Here is a 20,322-nt window from a genome sequence, read left to right as displayed (position 1 = left end):
GGAAACCTTGCTTACATCGAATCCAATGCTCAATACAAGATATGACCCTTATAAACCCTTATAACACTTGGTCTCCTTATTTTTTATATAAGAGATGAAGAATACAATTATAATAAAAAATTATATCGAACTAAATAATGTAACACATATACTAATAGTAGATGTTTATTAAACCATTAACATAAAGACCCTAGAGCCTTAATATGAAAATTTGATAATAAAATTCAAAAATATAAATACGGTGGCTGTATGCTGAATTCGGAGGAGAGATGACGAACAATGAAGCGGAATTGTGGGCAGTATACCAGGGACTCCGAATAGCAGTTAGAAATGGTTATATGAATCTTGAAATTGAAGGAGACTCCCGGATCACGATAGATATGTTGAGAAAATTACGGGATGGTAAGCGATGGGATCATGTCGCAAAGAGTTGGCGGACAGCAGGGATAATACAGGATCTGGAAGGATTGCTGAGTAGGATCGAATATACTATTATTAATCATGTATTGAGAAATGGCAACCGTGCAGCTGATTTATTGGCTAATTGGGGAAGTGGAGGAGCGGACAGGAGAGTGGACGGTAGTTGGATATCATTACAAGATGATCCAAGGTGGAATGAGTTAAATAATATATTAACCCAGGATTTTAATGCAGCGACCGCACAAGAAGGGAATGAATAGGCGCCTCCTGATTATGGTAAGGAGGGATAATAGTACAGTAAATCATGATGGCTCAGAGTGTCTGCAGGCTCGCGCATATGAATTAAATGTCAAGGAGGGTAAGTTTAATCAACTCAAGGGACGAATGCTCATCCCAAGAAGGAACGGGGACAAGGTACCGAGGACGGGAGATGGATTTGTCAGACTGATAGCGATCGTCTCCACTTATGATAGCACAAATGGAATGCGGATTAATGACGAGGTCAGGAAGAAAGGAAGTTTCAAGAAGCAAAGTTGGCCGAGCAGAAATAAGTTAAGATATGCATGCAGTTGAACAATTCGAAGGAGGAAACCAGTTGTGCATCAGAGTAAGGTGAGGGGGAGAGTTACGAATTTGGAGCAGACGAGGGTAGAAGAAATGGCAGAGGGTCAAGACAGAGACATAGGAAGATGGACGAGAAGTAAGGAGGCTAGTCGCAAGACAAAAGGGAAGAGTCAAGTTGAGGAGAACTTGCAGAAGATTTTCCTGAATATCCCAGATGAATCCCAAAAGATTTTCCTGAATATCCCAGATGAATCCGAGGATGAGTATGATATACGGGATTATATTTTGGAGGAGGAACCTCGACGAGCACAGGCGGGTAAAGAAGGTAAGGGGAGGAAGTATAAAAATGAAGCAGAAGACCGGGAAGCAGATGAGAGGACCAGGAAGCTGATGAACAAGCGACGGGTGGCAGACGAGGGAGGAGAATAGGAACGCGAGGGCAGAAGAAGGAAGGTGTTAACCAGAGAGGCAGAGGGGGATCTGGCGGACGAGGAGGACGAGGGAGTAGGGGTGAACGATCAGAGTATGAAGAAGGAGCTGCGAGTGAGGTCAGGGGAAGGAAAAGAGGTAAAAGAGATATGAGGAAGAAATTGCAGGAGGCAGAAGAGGCCTATTATCAGGATACGAACCCGAATATTCGAAGAATCATTGAGCAATTAGAGGAAGAAGCCATGCAGGAGCTTTCAGATCCAGAAATGGAAGATTGGGAGCAGTATCTGCCTGACCCGGGGCATACAAGAGGGAGAATGTCCCTGTATAAACAATCTTTGCATGTTTATTGGGGAATGAAGAGATTATTAGCCAAAGCAATGGAGCAGGTGGCCATGGAAATGGTTGAATTGGCTCAAGGTATCCCTGTTTTGAAAAAGGAGCTGAAAAATATCCAAGTTACTTTACTGATGCAAGATAGAAAGATGGACGAGATTATGAAGATACTCCAGGCAAGCGGTATGGGAATCAAGATAGAGAAAGAGGCAAACCCGGATACAAGGAAGCAGTAGAAGATGGAGCTGCTGCAAGGAGGTTTTTACTTATAGTTTTGTTTTGATATAGTAGTTGATCATGACTCAGATAAAAATCAGTTTGAATATAGTAAGATTAGACGGATATTTTGCATGGACAGATAGACTGGTTATATACTTTTTTTGGATGGCAGTTAAAAATTTCAGGTGGTCAAGAAACCCGGTTTCCCTTAAGGGCGGGTTGAGACCTGCTTATGTATGTAATGTTCTTTTTTTCCAGTAATAGAAATATAGAATCTCGCCTCAGCTTACAATATATATATATATATATATATATATATATATTTAAAAACTATATAAATTATTAAATAATTTCTTAACCTGTATCATGTTTTATGCCATGGAACACGTACCTAATATGAGTACTATAGTCGGGAGAAAATTTCCTTCTAAATCATTATCCATAAGATTCAGCCAGAATTGGAAATATCACACAAATCATTATGCACAGGAGACAACAATAATTATAAATATCATACACTTAGAGGTTTCATATTAGATGGTGTCTATATTCCTCACTAAAGATATTAATTTTATATTTGGATTTGGAAAGATGTACAAAGATTAAGTTTTGATACTTTGTTAGAAATTTCCAAATATCTATATTTCATTAGTTTTATCTTTCTAATTTATAGACTTTTAGAAATTTTCAAATATCCAGATCTCATAAACTTAATTAATTGTTACTCTGAAATACAAATCTAATAACATAACAATTTTGTTTTTTAAAAATTTATTTCCTCTTTTAAAGTTTAAATTTTTGCGTCTAATATGGATTTTATTTTATGAAATTTTATTTCTATTTATGTATTTGCAATATCTATGCCTATCCAATGTCACCTACAAACAAGGATTTATGCCTATCCCATCAAATTTTAAAAGCTTAGCAAAACACTATAGTGTTGCATTTAGATATGATTCCAAAAGGTTTCATACTTTTAGGTGTCGTAAAACCGATGTTTCATTATTTTATGTGTACTTAAATTTAGAAATTTAAAGAAAATGATTTGATTCACTTTGGAGGATTTGACATATATGTATTCCATGAACAAGTTAAATTACAGAGTAAGCGCATCCTTTCTCAAAATAATACAACAGCAAAAGTTTAGTTTGGTTATCATAATGTCCTGCTGATGCCGTTCAATTTCATTTCTTTGAGACATGCTTATTTAATCAACTCGAAATGTTTTTTTTTTTACTTAAATTTTAATTATTGATAGACTATTGCTAATAAAATTATATTACTAAAAAGTAAAGAGATATTGGATGTACCTTGTGTGGTAATAATTTGGAACTCTGAGAAAATACTTTCATCTGCAGTAAACAAAAACTTATTAAATTAATCTTTAATTATAATTTAATGAAAAATACAAAATTACACTTAAATTTATTTACCTGTCTAGCACGAATCTTTCTTATGCTTTTACGTAATTGCTTTTCACGTTGTTGCAATTCATTGACTGTTAATGACTCCAAATTTTCACCAACCATGTTCTTTCTCATAAAAATCAGAAGGGAAGACAAAAAAAAATGAAAATAAATTAAAAATTTTAAATAACCTTTCATATAAATGATGAAACAGTAAACAGGTATAACGCTATATATCGTCTTACCTTTTTCCCTTTTCCAACATATTTATCTTCTCATGCAACTTCTCCAGCTGTAACACATCAAATTCACGTTTTGTATATCTGTGAAATTTTACGTAATTGCTTTTCAAGTTGCTCCAATTCTTTCACCGTTAATGACTCCAAATTTTCACCAACCATGACAAAAACTATCAAAATAAATTAAAATTTTTAAATAAGCTTTCATATAAATGACGAAACAGTAAACGAGTATAACGCCATATATCGTCTTACCGTTTTCCTTTTTTCCAACATATTTATCTTATCATGCAACGGCTCCAGCTGTAACACATCAAATTCACATTTTGTATATCTCTGAGTACAATTTTCATAGATTGGAAGAAATATTTCATGATATTGAAAAAAAAAAATGTGAAATATTTTAAAAAGTATTATATTCAATAAAAGGAATTTTAATAAAAAAATGGTATTTTACATAAAGTAAATGACTATATTTAAATAATTATCTAAAATTATTTGTCTTATAGATTATGATCTATTGTTTTTTTTCTCTCCAGCAAGTTTATGTAATATATTAACAAGTGAGATTCTGTCCAATTATTTAGAATCGATTCAATTTAGATTGAAATATGATAGTATAAAGCAAAAACATATTCAATTTACATTGTTTTTTTTTTCTCTAGCAACTTTTTGTAATATATTAAAAAGTGAGATTCTACCTAATTATTTAGAATAGATTCAATTTACATTGAAATATGATAGGATAATGCAAAGATTCAATTTACATTGAAATATGATAGGATAATGCAAAATAGATTCAATTTATATTGAAATATGATAGTATGAAGCAAAATAGATTCAATTTAAATTGAAATATGATAATATAAAGCAAAAGATAACATAGCATAATATTTTTGTCTAAAGTCATTATCTCAAAATTATTTTGAAGATGGCCCTTTATGCTTTTCATAATAATTGGATTTCAACATCATAAATGAATAAAAAAATTGCATATTATGTGGGTATCATAATAATTGTATCTCAATTTACTTTATAGAAAAGTTAGGAAGTTGTCCCTTTACGGAAGGAATTTATTCATGCTTTAGTGAGAATTTTTTTTATAAATTTTTTGAATCACTTACTAGAAGTTTGTTAGTTGTGAACGATGATTATCTTCTTCATTTAGAGATACTATTTTTAAGCATGTTTGGTCCCTAGTTCCAGACAAGGGCTGTACAGGGGCATGCCCCCTTACTATTGTCGCTAAGGGAGGTAATGGTGTGACAAAAATCCTATGGAGCCTCCTATGGGTAGGGTTGGAGGGTATCTTCCCTAAAGCGATTTTTTTGGAAAAATACTCTTATAAGTTATTGTAATTGGACAATCACTCTATATTGTTTATCATTAGCTACCATATATTGCAGTAGATATTACATTATGTTTTTTCTTCCTCCCTCGAAGGAAATCTTATTTTTATGAGAGAATTAAATTGCAGTTGTATATTAATGACAGAGCATTGTAATTGAGAAAGAAAATATGATGGGAGAGACGAAAGAGGAGGTTGCAATATATGTGTTGTACTCTGTAATCCCTTCATTTGTTTGGATAGAACAAAACAAATGATTTCCTATTTCCCAATGAATGTAGCCCAAATTGAGTGAACACATATACTAGTGTCTCCTTTGTATTGCTTCGTTCTATTTTTATTTCTTCATTCATTTATATTTTCTTCTTATGTGATTTTATTCCTAACTAATATCAAACAAGAAGGTTTATTTGTTTGATAAAGCTCATAGGAAAGGAGGGTTCTTGGATTGAGTGGGAGAAATGGAGAAAGAAGCTTTTACGGTCAAGAAGTTTAATAACAGGAAACTACCAACTATGGAGGATGAAATGGAAGACTATATATCTAGGAAAAAAATTATGGCATTAGATGGAATAACAAAGAAACTAAAAATAATGAAACTTGAAGAATTAGATATAATTAATAGAAGCAAATTGGGAACAATATCTCTATGCTTGCAATTGTTGATTATTTCCAATATTTTAAAATAAAAACAACAAAGGGTTTTATGAGGATATTGGATAAATTGGTGCTTGAAATTGTTGATTATTTCCAATATTTCAAAATAAAAGACAACAAAGGGTTTTACGAGGATATTGGACAAATTGTATGAAAAACCTTGAGCTCCCAACAAGGTATCTCGTATGAAGTGTTTATTTATATGAAAATGTCCGAAGGTGTTTTTGTTTCTGATCATATAAATGAATTTAACATAATCATCAGTCAATTAATTTCTATAGGCATAAACTATGATGAAAAGGTTAGGGGCCATTTTATTTTATCCTCATTACCAGAAAGATGGAATGGTTTGGTCATGGTTGTGAGTTATTTTGTCTATAGCTCAAACACTTTCAAGTTTTATTATGTTCTTCGTGTTATCCTTTCAAAGAAATATAATGGAGAAAAATAGTTTTGATGCCACGTAATACTTTGAATGTAGAGAAAAGGGGAAGACAAAGGGCGAGGGAAAACAACCTAGTGAGTCATGGAAAGTCTAAGAAGGGAAGATACAAATCGAAGAGGAGGTTGAAAGGTTATCATTATGGGAAGAAAGGACCCAAGAATAAATATTGTTGGTCTCTAAAAGAATAAAGGGGGACGAACAACAAGAGAATAATAACGAAGAAATGTAGCAGGTGGTGTGTTAAGAAATTATTTAATCATTTTAGTACATACCATTATTCATTCTTGGTTGATAGACAATGAGGCTTAATTTCATACACCTCAAGGTGGCTATAGAATGGTTTATTTTACCGAGGATGAAACATGTAAAACTGTGGGAAAGAGTAAGGTATGGATAGAATTATATAATGGAAAGGAATGATTGTGAAACATTCATGATTTAAGAAAAGTTTAATTTTAATAGCGCAGATGCTAAGTGAAGGTTGTACAGTCACATCTACAGGTAAATCGTGGAAGGTCGCTAAAGGATCCTTGAGAATGGAAAAACGAGAGAAGGTATATACATTGTATTCACGTACTATTAACGATGAACTTTCTATTGCTTTAGCTTCTATGAGATCAAAGACAAAATTATGGCATGATAGGCTTGAGAACATCAATAAGAACTGGGTGTAGATTCTCCACTGAAGGAAACTATTGTGTGATTTGTAGAAGGTTAATTTAAACTTCTCCAAACATCTTGTTTATGGAAGGCTAAAAAGATTTAGATTTTTTAGATTTTGAAAGGAAAAGAAGATTGAAAATTTGGAGCTTGTGCATGAAAATATATGGGGACTAACAAAAATATCATATTTTAGACACTCTTACTATTATGTTATTTTTATTGATGATTCAACTAGGAAAAATTGACTTTATTTCTCTAGAAATAAATATGATCCATCTGATGCTCTTAAGAAATGGAAGGCTTTGGTTGAGAATGAGATAAGAATTATTTTTAAGTGTCTCATGTGAGATAATATAGGTGAATATTGTACTAAGGAGCTTTAGGGTTATTTTTTATATCATGGGATTCATAGAGAAGGTTTTTCCAAGAACATTGCAAGAAAATGGTGTGTCAGAAATGATGAATAGGATAATCATGGAGCATGCAAAGAGTATGAGATTGCATGCATGATTTCCCTTGAATTTTCTACTAGATACTATAGATACTATTGTTTACTTAATAAATAGAGGGCCTTCAACTTCCTTGGATGGTGGTAACCTAGAGGAGGCATGGATAGGTGAAAAGGTAAGCTACTAATTTATGAATATTTTTAATTGTGAAGAATTTATCCATATTGATAGAGAAAATGGAACAAAACTTGAGGCTTTGATGATAAATAAATTGTAGATCATGAAGAAATTAAAAGAAATGTGTGGAAATTACAGGACCAACACTAAGAAGATCTACATATACGAGAAATTCACCTAAAAGGTATGTCGATTTTACTTCATCAATTTCTTTGGTTACTAGCAATAGGGAATCTTCTTATTATCAGGAAGAAATAAATAATATTAATAACGCTAAAGGTAAGGTGGTTATCATAGGAAAAAAATATTCCTTGGGCAAAAACAGAACTTGGGAGCTAGTAGAACTTCATAGATATAGAAATGTTGTTTGATGTAAAAGGGTATACAAATTGAAAAAAGGCATTGTTAGTAATATTGAAAGGTATAAAATAGAACTAGTGATAGAAGGTGACTCTTAGATGCAAGGTATATATTCCCATGAAATCCTTTACTCTCAGATGGAAGGCATATATTGCCATGGAATCCTTTTTCCAGTTATTATAATTGTATCCGTTTGTATTTTGTTCACACTGGTTTCTTTGCTTGATTTGAATTTAAAGCAATTATATGTTAAAACAACATTTCTACATTGATATTTAGATGATGATATATACATGGAAAACCCATAGTGTTTTGTGCGACATTATAGAAGCGTATTAGTTTTCAAGCTCAAGGAGTCATTGTATGTCGAGAAAAAAGCACTAGGCAATGGTAAACGAAGTTTGACTCCTTCACGACAAGGTATAGTCACATGATAATTAAGTATGACCATTGTGTTTATTTCAAATGTTTGAAGTGTTAAAATATGCCAACAAATTAATTATTAATAAAAATATATATATAGAAAAACAAAATTTCAAAATATTTGTAATTATTACAATCTTCCGTTCATACTTGGGAAATTCATTATTTTATCTACACATTTGAGGACATCTAATTGTTGTGGGGAAAAATGCCTATGCAGGACGATCCTATCCACCTAAGGTGTGACAGTGCCTTAGCAACAAATAGAGACAGCTATTCTAGTATTCTTCCTTTATGAATTAAGAATGAAGAGAGATGGATGGACTAACCGGTGTCTTCCGTTTGTCCCTCGATCCAGTTCCTCTTTTCTTTGGGAGTTCCCAGCTACTTGCCTTCTTGCTCGCCCAGCTTCAACAGGTCTCTTCAAGATCACAAGAGAAGAACACTACACAAAGACATAGATTCATATTCATAACTAGTTCAAGATTAGAAATAAACTAAACATACTAATGCAATCATACATCAAAGATACACCAGTATATAGGAGAAACCAAGATAGCTTTATTGATGAATAACAAGGTTCAGGAAGAGATACAACCAAGATGGCTCCAATCCAGCATCTCCTTCCCAGCAAAATGGAATTCCTATCTTCACCTCCCTTCAAAGCATTAAGCACCCAATGATTCCAATCTCAAACCAATAGCAATTCTTTGCAATAACAAAATTCCAGCCTCCAGATCTCATGGAGAAGAGATCCATATATAGATGTTTGGAGAGAGGATGAGTCAGCTTGAGATATGACTAGTGTCCTCTCCCTCTGTCAGTTCTTGATTCCACTTGGAGGTTCTTGCTTCCACTTGGAGATTTGGAACCTCTTACTCATCAAAGTCGAATTCCTTGAGGCAAGTGTCATTGAGGAAGATTTTGGAAGCTTCCTGGGTTTTGACACCTTGTGAAATGAACTTGCCACATGTCAACTCTCGCTCAACGCAGGTAGCCAGTGTTGGCTTTGACATTCAGCGCAGGTAGCCAGTGTTGGCTTTGACATTCAGCACAGAGAGCTAGTGGAGCCACTGAAATGATCCTGAATTGACTTGTTTTTAGCAGTTTCTGGTGGAGAACTTCTGTGAATTGCTGTGGTTTGTTAGCCTTGTTCCTCTAGGGGTAGGAACAACATGTTTAGGGACTTTGGATCCCTTAGATTATGGACATTTCATGCTCAATGCTTTAAGGCACAAAAATGTCTATAACAGTTGCCCCCTAAAGTATGAGGCTGTTTATCGGGTGAAATGCTTTATCCAGGAGGATCCGAAGTTCATCCAATGCTGGGAGGAGACCTGTAATAAGATACAATACAATACATTATTTTTCATACTGCTTTCATGATCTAGCTGAGGCGGGCATTTCCCATGCTCAGCTTTATAAATTCATTTTTCTGTACATAGAACAAACAATCGTCTGATGGTAGACTGATAATTTTGACGAAATTATCATCCTTTGAGTAGGATGATTATCTGCTGCAATGATGTACATGTCAATGTCTTTATTTTTCCTGAATATATATCGCAGCCTGGATGGATGAAACTAGATCCGGGGTCTTCAAACTCGTTCGATCTTCACTCTAAGTACAAGTCGATCCATGTGAGAAATGTTCTGAAGTCGAACATGGAAAGACATCGCTTGATGACCAGTCAATGAGGTAAACCGTTAACAAGCGTGAGAGGAATCACCGATAATGATAATGACCCTCAAGGTACTGCAGTACACTTCACGTGGTGTGAATAAAGGACTTGGCGTCGAACACCACGCAAAATCTTTCGGTCGAAGGTCATTGATGTATACCTGTCGCCGGAAATGAGAAACTTGCCATTGAGGCATGCAAGCTTCAAAGTACTGAAGGGGTTGTTCCTGGATCCACTTCTTGGATAATGAGCTGATGTCAACAAGAAGCGATCCGTCAAAGGAGGGCCTTAATGAATCCCACATCAATGACGCGAAACGGAGCTAATGATTTTGATGGAGGTGAAAACGATCTGTGACATATGATTCAGGGTGGCGGTCATGAAAGGATGAAGGATAATGTATGGTAGTGGATGGGACACGGTTGACTTTTCTGAATGACTTCTCTTGAACAAATGGCGACACTGATGTAATGGATTGGTAGCATTACCCCAAATATGGATGGTATGGCGAGACCATGGTGATGTGACCGGTGAATGAAACAACCCAACCCGATTGTGGTACGGAGGAAAAGTGTCATGTTCAAGAGCGACTTGCTACCATCAAAGTTTTCTTGAGTTTCTCCCAATTTTTCCCCAGTCATTGCTGACCAGTACCTCTTTATTTTTGTCAAGCTTGAGGAGGATAACATATGCTTGTTCTATAACCTTCCCTTCGGGCAAGCCCATCGCTATGTTTTAACGAGCCTAGCGATAGTGAAACTCGTTCTCGTCTAAAGACAAGTTTGTCGCTATTTAATGATTTTAACGAGTCTAACGACAAAGATAACTTGGTCCTTTTCATTTTTAGAGAGTCTAAAAAGGTACGTAAAGATAACTCCAAAGTTCCTTTTTCGTCATCTAATCCCTTGAGTCCGGAAAAGTATAAAACAATACAGAAGGGATGAGTTTTCGATAGTTTTAACGAGCCGAACAAAACAAGCGCTCGATCTTTTTGTGCAATAATCCCTCAGGTCCAAAAAGATTAAAATCTAGAGGAGGGATAGCACTTCCTATCCCTTTAACGAGCTGGAAGGCCAAGGACTCGGCAATCTTTTCATATTTTACGAGTCAGATGAAAAGAGCTTAAAGAAGACTCGTCTTTTGAGGAATGAGTGATGAAACGGGTTAGCAGCTGATTCCAGGTACAGGTTGGAATTTTCCAATCACGGCAGTGTCACAAGGATGGCTAGTGAAATCACTCTTCGCAGCTGTTCCTCAAAATAGGTAAACAATCAAATGGAGGTGAACGATCGGCCAATGGAAAAGTGGAGGTGACGGTGCAAACACGACCAAGGCTTTAATGGCTGATAATTTACATTCGCAGTGGTTATTTACCGGGTAGTTCATTTTTTAACGAGCTTAAACGGGGGAAAACATTGCTCAATCTTATGTTTATTTTTTAACGAGCATGAACTATGTGCTAAAACTGCTCGGATCTTGCGTTTATTTTTTAACGAGCATAAACTGTGTGCTAAAACTGCTCGATCTTATGTTTATTTTTTAATGAGCATGAACTATGTGTTAAAACTGCTCAATGATAAGTTTGCATGCCCCCAGCATAATAACGCAAATAGAGGTGCATGCCCCCCAAGCTTCATTGCATTCAACTCGGTGGTTGGAATGAAGGTTTACCTTTGAGATTTGGAAAGGGGATTGTTTCATTTTTTAATGAGGTTGACACAGTAAAAGAACTATCCTCATGACTCCTTGTTTCATTTTTTAACGAGGTTGACACGAGATAAGAACCATCCTCGGGGTCCAAATCCATTAGATGTAGAAGGTTTCATATTCCACTTTGGCCACTTCCGCCAGATTACTTGGAGGCGGTAGGGCAAAAGTACCCATTAAAGTAGGGTCTTTTAGGAGACCTACTCCGATATTTTGGAGCGAATGATTGCTTCCATGGATCATTGGAATGCTTCCCGTAACTTGTGAACTGTTGGGGAGAAAAGTTTGTTGGTCGACGATTGTAATTCTTCCTTGGAAGGGAAATGCAATCTTCCTGAAGTAGGTCGACACAACTGCGGCCATGGCGTAGATCCACGGTCTTCCTAGTAGGATGTTGTAATCAAGATTCCCATCGATGACTTCAACATCTATTTCTACTTTTTTCCCTCCTAGTTCAACTTTCAAGTTACTTAGGATACCATATGGGGTATATGTCCTTCCGTCGAATGCTTTTAATGTCGTCGAAGATCGCGATAAGGTTGGAGATCCTAAAGTTTTCCAGCAACTCATCGACATAATGCATGTAGATGCCCCCTCATCAATAATTGTTCAATGAACAGTTTTGTTGAGGGCTTTCACTTGAATAAGGAAAGCTAGTTGAGCTGGTAACTAAGGGTCATATCCTTTATGATCAAATGCCACAAGATTGGAATCCATTGGGTCAATCCCACATATTGCTGATAATAAAGCTTGCTCTTGGGAGAAGTAATTTTGCGGTACCTCAAGTGTCGACATAGCGGACGACGATTGGGCCAAGTCCTCTATCTGTGTTATTTTCGCACAAGGATTAAATGTCGATTTGTGTACTGCTCCCTTTTGCGACTTTATCATTGGCTCAGGAACGATGGGTGGCACAACTTCGGTCAAAGTTGTTGTCAAACTACTAGGTTGTTCATTAGCCTTGTTGTTCGACACCTGTGGATTCCCGTAATCTTTATTCCTTGCCAAAGCATCATTTTGCTGCTTTGAGATAGACAACATAATCACTTGGGATCGGGAAGCATTTTGATTAGCAACCAGTTCGGTTCCCGGGCTTGGAAACGGATCAGTCAACACAGCTGAGGTTTTCGAACTCTTAAAGAATCTTTTAAGCTCAGCTTTGTATGGACAATCTGCTGTCCAATGATCCTCATCGCATATATGACACCCCGCAGGGGGTTTCCTTTTTCTCCCTTTCTTTTTCTTCTTGCCCCCTGGTTGCTTCAGTTGTTTGCCCTTGTCGTCCGACATGGCACTTACTTCCGAGGCAAGAAGTTCCTCATTTGCATTTTGACCGAAAATCTTACGGCCTTTTTAGATATAGCCTTTGTCGATTTCATGTCTGTTGCACCAATCACGCCATCGCCGGCATGAGAGTCATTGTTTGATTTAGGAGGAGGAGGAATTGAGAATTCCGGTCTAGGGGCATCAGGTATTTTGTCGTAGAGCGTGTCGGATTGAGTGTAAACCAAGTCCAGATATTGCGCACGAGCGATGACTTGCTCTTCCGTTACGACTCCCCCCTTTGCCACATCTTCCGTGATGGCAGGAAGTAATGACTTGATAAACCACTCAGCTAATAGCTGATCGGGAACGTACATTTTTACCATCCTACGACGACGTCGCCACTCATGTATATGATCAGATATGTGAGTGGCCGTTGTGTGTTTGAAGTTGGTTAGGAGTTCCGTTCCCGTTTCATACCTTATGGGTAATTGAAAATGGGTTAAGAAAGTCGTGGCTAGGGTACTGAAGTTGTCGAATGAAGCTCTAGGCAATTCGATATACCATTTTGCTGCCAGACCAGTTAATGTCCTCTGAAAAAGGCGAAGCCTAATCGAATCATCATTTAGGGTGTTTGATGAACACCACAGATGAAAGGTCATCACATGATTCGACGGATCTTCACCTGGATTTCCATTAAATTTAGGAATATCTGACGGAAGTTTATGCGGAATCGCTGGCCACCAAGGGGCATAAGCAATTGGATCATTCGTTAGCCGGTTTAGATCTGGTAATTCTAGAGTTGCTACAAAGGGCAGCTGTTGATTCAGGTTAGGCGAAGCATACCCAGGATAAGATGGAATCACCTGAGCAATGGGTCTTTGCATACCAGCATAATGTATTTGATGTTGGCAACTTTGACAAGGTTGATGGGCATAACCATTATAATATGGTTGTTGGTAACCGCTTTCTAAATGCGATTGCCCATTACTTACAAAGAGTTGTTGCTCAGGTCCTCGATATGATTGCTGGAATGGGGGTTGATGAGTTTGAACCAGCTCTGGTTGTTGGACCATTTTCTGTTGTCCAATACTGGATGATTGACCAAGATGAGGAGTCATAGTACTTGTTTGAGCCTGATTCGCTCCAGATAAGGAGGCACTAACCGGAGGTCATGATTGAGTTGTCGAGACAAGAGGCTGTTGTATGGCAACCTGAGAAACTTGGGGTTGACATACAACAGGTAGCGCTTGTACTTGCGACGCAATCACCATACTAGGTATAGTGGCAACATTCGACACAGGGTGGACTGGTTGCATTGAATATGCAACCCTTGGTTGTTGAGGCAGTATCGGTACCCATCCATTGGATGTAATTCCAGTTTGACCTGAACTTTGTTGTAAACTCCCATATGGTTGTTCTCCGGGGGGAAACAATGAAAAGGCATACTGCCCTCCATATGGTGGCAATCCAGTACTTAAAGGGTAGATTGGCCTTTGAAGACACATTGGATCAATTTGTTGAGTTTCAACATAAGAAATACCAGATGATAATCCGGATGAAGAAATAGGAACTAACCATGTCGTCGAAACAGTCTCTGATTGGACTCCAGCTTGTTGTTGACAATTTGCCGGGACAGATGGTATACCAGCGAACATCGTTGGAGTAGCGGTAGGAGGCTCTGCCGCTGCTGTGTCGGATGACAAAGTCCTGGATGTCGACGGTTGTTCAGACATATTTAGTCTATCCAAAAGATTTCCTAGCGATTCTACAAGAACTTTGTGATGAAGGTAGACTAACTTCGAAGATCAACGAGGGAAAGGTGATGATTATTCCGTTTAAAATAAATTTTAACGACGCTTTGACACAGCTTGCTTTTTCAATTTTAAAGAGTCGAGAAAAAGCTAAAGATGACTCTAGTCTCCTTCGATGTTTTAACGAGCCCGAAGTGACAAATGCTCGGATGGACTTTTTCCATTATAGAGTCTGAAAAAGGCCAAAAGGAACTGCTCTGGAGTTCTAGGTAGAGGGTGTGTCAAACTTTTCACAAAACCGCAGAATACTTTTTAGGGTACGGGCGGTCGATCTTCTTGAATGATGTGTTCAGTGCATTGCGATCAGTAGGGCGGCCGACACGGCTTCCTAAGGATAAAGGTTTTATGCCTATAGGGGTCTCCCAATATATACGCGACGGTACGTGGGAGCACAATCCATACTGGCGCTATCGTCCCTCAGGAGGAATCACCCACCATCAATGAGATCGACAGTCACCAGGCTTTACGACGCCGGAACACATCTCTAGCCTAGACCTCTATGTTGTGTGTTATGTTGCAAAGCGTTGTTAAGTTCATTCAGTTTATTTTAAGTTGATCTTTTTAGAAGTTTGCCTTTCTGGATCACCACGAGATGTATGGTACAATTCCTAAATGCAGTCTAAAGATGATAAACAAGCTTTATATCTTTTCAACTTTGAAAATCCTAGCTACTAAGGGAAAAGAAAGACACCATCTTTTCTCAAAGAGCAATCAGCACACTCTAATGCACTTTTCCTAAATCAAGCATGCAAACTATCAAGATGCAAATGCACAATGCAGGTGTTTGTTTTCTGCTTTCTTAGTATTGATACCTACAAAGAAAGCTTTTTGTACAACTTTGAATTTGCTTTTAAATGACAAATACAAACAAGTTTACTTTTTCGAAATCAGAAAGGGTAGAAGAGAATACGACACTTTACGACTTTCGAAATGAACACTTGTTTCGACACTTAAAAGAGACAAACTCAAACCAAAAGCAAAAGTAAATGTATAATCAACTGTAAACAGCCAATGAACTCTCTCCTAAGATCACACTCAACAGATCTGAATCAAGGGCTACAGGATGATTATTTCACTCTTACAAAGGAAAACTGCGAATGACGTCACAAACATATAAAAACACTCACAGTCTTTTTGTACAAAAGGAGGTGGAATTTAAGCAGAGAAAAGGAGTTATTAGACTGGTACCTATGCTGGTTACAGGCTACAAAAATCAGAGATCAAAACAAGGAAAAACAGAGCAGAGAACCCCAGCTGCACAAGGCCTAACTGGATCAGCGCAACCTCAACACAGGGGTTTTGACATTCAGCGCAGGTAGCCTTCACGGGACCTGCGCTAAAATGCAGAACCTCTTCACAGGGTTCGCGCTAAAGGAGAAACGAGAGTTTCTCACTGGGTTCTGGGTCACAGTTTGCTGATTAATCAACGGTTTCAGGCCAAATAAAAGCAACAAGCAAGGTACAATCAAAGGGATGCTTTGAGGGAGGACTAAGATCTATCACAAAGGATCATCAAATCATTTGTGAGTCCATTGTTCAGATCATAGACAAATCCAGTGATTGGATCAAAGCAGCAGCTGTCTACTTTGCATCTGAGAATAGCAGATGCAGTTTGATTGTTGCTGTTGAGTCTATGAAATAAACAATGATGGAGACACAAATAAAATGACTATGGGGAAAAATGCCTATGCAGGACGATCCTATCCACCTAAGGTGTGACAGTGCCGTAGCAACAAATAGAGACAGCTATTCTAGTATTCTTCCTTTATGAATTAAGAATGAAGAGAGATGGATGGACTAACCGGTGTCTTCCGTTTGTCCCTCGATCCAGTTCCTCTTCTCTTTGGGAGTTCCCAGCTACTTTCCTTCTTGCTCGCCCAGCTTCAACAGGTCTCTTCAAGATCACAAGAGAAGAACACTACACAAAGACATAGATTCATATTCATAACTAGTTCAGGATTAGAAATAAACTAAACATACTAATGCAATCATACATCAAAGATACACCAGTATATAGGAGAAACCAAGATAGCTTTATTGATGAATAACAAGGTTCAGGAAGAGATACAACCAAGATGGCTCCAATCCAGCATCTCCTTCCCAGCAAAATGGAATTCCTATCTTCACCTCCCTTCAAAGCATTAAGCACCCAATGATTCCAATCTCAAACCAACAACAATTCTTTGCAATAACAAAATTCCAGCCTCCAGATCTCATGGAGAAGAGATCCATATATAGATGTTTGGAGAGAGGATGAGTCAGTTTGAGATATGACTAGTGTCCTCTCCCTCTGTCAGTTCTTGATTCCACTTGGAGGTTTTTGCTTCCACTTGGAGATTTGGAACCTCTTACTCATCAAAGTCGAATTCCTTGAGGCAAGTGTCATTGAGGAAGATTTTGGAATCTTCCTGGGTTTTGACACCTTGTGAAATGAACTTGCCACATGTCAACTCTCGCTCAGCACAGGTAGCCAGTGTTGGCTTTGACATTCAGCGCAGGTAGCCAGTGTTGGCTTTGACATTCAGCGCAGACAGCTAGTGGAGCCACTGAAATGATCCTGAATTGACTTGTTTTTGAGCAGTTTCTGGTGGAGAACTTCTGTGAATTGTTGTGGTTTGTTAGCCTTGTTCCTCTAGGGGTAGGAACAACATGTTTAGGGACTTTGGATCCCTTAGATTATGGACATTTCATGCTCAATGCTGCAAGGCACAAAAATGTCTATAACACTAATCCTATGTTGAGTAAGCTCTTTCTCTTTCATTCCCGAGTTCTCTATGTCAAAAAAATACAATTATGCATTTAAGATGACCCCTAGCTCCCAATATGTCATAAATCCTAATAATTTTACCAATGCATGGAGAAAAATAAAATAGCATCTTAGTTTTGCCTATCCCTTTCTTGGTGGATATATGGAAAACTAAATTTAGTGGTGATAGCCTAAGAACAATCATTGAGAAAATGGTAGCCTTCGAACGTTGGAGCTGTAATTTCATTGTTGAGCATGATGATGTTTGTAAGAGGATGTTCTTTCATTGTTGAGCATGATGATGTTTGTAAGAGGATGTTCTTGCGTTCAAGAAGGAGATGTTTATGTTTTATAGGCAATGGAAACCAATATCATTTATACATTGTAGTAATCTGATGATATATTTCTACTTTGTTGGAAGGAAAACAAAGTTTTTTTTTTTTTTTTTTCTTGTTGATGGGATTTTACTCCATAAAGGAAAGTATGATGAAAATGTGACGATGGTTAATATGAGATTCTAAAAGTCATATGTTAAATCTACAAGGTTGCAAGATTCTTAGTTATATTGCGTAGTCTGGTTCATTAACATCTTCATAGTGATCTGCGCTTACCATTCATTCATCACACTTCCTTTTCATTTTGATCAGTAGCGCAGCTTGTTGAACAAAGGATCTGGGATGTGGGATCTGCTGTGTGGACCTAAAAAAATTATGGCAGTCACAGCTAGAATTTATTTATGTTCACTACGCCTTGATTTAAATTAACACGTCACAAAAACCTGTAACTTGAACGTACAATTTTTACCCTGGTCACAATTTTACGAAAATAGATGAATCTAAATGCAATCTCATGATACCTACCCTTGGGAAGCAAGCATCACATATATGATATTTTGTTGTAGAAACATGGTCAAGTACTCTTCATTAGTCACATAGCAATAACATTCACAATCAGCTCATTTGTTCTCCCAGTTCCTTCGTGATTGTTACCAATCGTTCGATCTCTTCCACTAGTTTCCACTATCTGAGGTCTCCTTCGAACCATGGTATCAAACCTTCTTACAAGTCTTATCTGTGTAATTTTGAGGCAGAAGGTAAAATCCAGAAACTTATGCACAGTAAGAGCACACAGTAACAACACATAGTATAATAGTATAAAAATAGAGTAAGCATAATAATGTGGGTAAAACAAGAAATATGTATCTCTCATTGAGAGTGCAAATGAAATACTTTGTATTAACATTTCATATTAGGAACAAAAAAAAAAAAACCATTCACTGTAGTGAAAAATGGATATTTTCCAGACTTTAACTGCTCTCTTGTTTTTGTGTTGTAACACGGTATAACAACCAGTAAAATTTTGTTTTCACCAGTCCACCACAATTTGTTCCATGGTTTCCTCCCTATCTTCAAACCTTCTACTATTATAAAACTTCGAACAACTAAAAACTATTTTACATAATATTCAAACATACATTCATGTAATAATAATATGAAAATACTAAGATTAAAAACAAGGTAGGGTGGGCATGTTCATGAACTTAATTATTTTGACATTTCATATGGTGCATTGTAAATACTCCAGTTGTGTAGCACACCATGGTAATTTTCACTTAACACCTCTGCCATGATTTTCCTCTGTTCTTAAATGTTTGATAGGTTAAAGGTGTGGAGGATTTGTACACGAGTGGAGAACTAGTCCTTGTGGTCTGTAAGACAAAATTTATAACCGGCCAAAAAACAACTAGTTTGATCTTCTTGTGTACTTTAGAGAATGGTTGTTGTCATTTTTTTAATGCGCTATTTGGAATTAATTTTCCAACATTCCCTTTTAATCAGAATCATCGATATTCACTATGCCCAAACAATTTTCGGATGGACAAATTTATTTCTTTCCTGTGACCTATAGTGTTGCAAAACAATTTCTCCATTTTTAATCACCTCTCTAATAAAATGATACTTAGTCTCAATGCATTCGATCCTTTTGTGAAAAAAAAAAATATTGGACAACAATTATTGGATTGCTATCATAGTAAACTATTGTCTTTCCTTCTTGTCTCTGTCATAAATTTGTGAGCATACTTCTAATCCAAATTGCTTGTCATGTTGTTGTTGTTGCAACAACAAATTTAGCTTTTGTTGTCGATAGTGACACTATTGGTTGTTTCTTGGAAGCTCGTGAAATGGCTCCCAAACCCATGTGAAATACATACCATGATGTGCTCTTTCAATCATCAAAACTTCATGCCCAGTCACTGTCAGTGTAACCAACCAACATGAAATCATTTGTTGTGGTGTACAAAATATCATATTCCTTTGTCACATTGACATACCATAGTATTCTTTTGGTTGCTTGCAAATGTCTCTCCTTTGCTCTCTCCATGAATCTTGACACTCAACTCACTGCATACATTATAGCCAGCCTAGTTGTTGCTAAATACATCAAATTGTCAACCATACTTTTGTGTAAATTCATATTGAAACTGTTGTTACAGTCTTGTTTACCTAATTTCAATCCCATGAAAGTTGGAGTTGTCATAGGCTTCTTGTCCTGCATATTAAACCTCTTCAAAAAATTTAAGGCATACTTTGCTTGAGAAATAATGATCCCATTTTCTATTTGCTTCACTTCTATGCCCAAAAAGTATGTGAACAACCCAAAATTTATCATTTCAAACTAATTTTTCATAATTTTTTGAAGTCAACAATGAGAAGATCATCATTCCCACTGAAAATAAAATCATCTACAAATAAAACAACAATAAGAAGCTTACTATCACTCTCTTTGATGTAAAGAGTAGGCTCACCATTACATTTTCATAGTCATTATCCAACAAGTATACATCTACCTAGTTGTACCATGTGCACGGTGCTTGCTTCAACCCATAAGGAGATTTCTTCAACCTGTACACTTTGTCTTCTTGGCCTTTCACCTCATAACCAAGTGGCTACACCACATATACTTCCTCTTTCAAC

At 36.9% G+C, this 20,322-nt stretch overlaps 1 protein-coding gene across 1 annotated transcript in view; it reads right to left on the bottom strand.

Annotated features, from left to right (window-relative positions):
- Positions 1–3,064: 3,064 nt before the first annotated feature.
- Positions 3,065–20,322, bottom strand: part of LOC149182512 (MADS-box protein SOC1-like) — a 91,719-nt gene continuing 74,461 nt past the window's right edge. Inside the window, exons 3-7 of the mRNA XM_089414582.1 lie at positions 15,678–15,692; positions 3,620–3,666; positions 3,402–3,504; positions 3,279–3,320; positions 3,065–3,082 (exon numbers count right to left, since the gene is read on the bottom strand). Of these exons, the coding sequence (XP_089270708.1) occupies positions 3,065–3,082; positions 3,279–3,320; positions 3,402–3,504; positions 3,620–3,666; positions 15,678–15,692 (225 nt within the window). The remainder of the gene's footprint in view (positions 3,083–3,278; positions 3,321–3,401; positions 3,505–3,619; positions 3,667–15,677; positions 15,693–20,322) is intronic.

This window comes from Pinus tabuliformis, chromosome 3_2 (assembly GCF_031772625.1).
Source record: "Pinus tabuliformis cultivar Carrire ecotype Pingquan chromosome 3_2, CPIR1, whole genome shotgun sequence".
Lineage (NCBI taxonomy): Eukaryota > Viridiplantae > Streptophyta > Pinopsida > Pinales > Pinaceae > Pinus > Pinus tabuliformis.
This window is presented reverse-complemented; position numbering and strand designations above follow the sequence as displayed.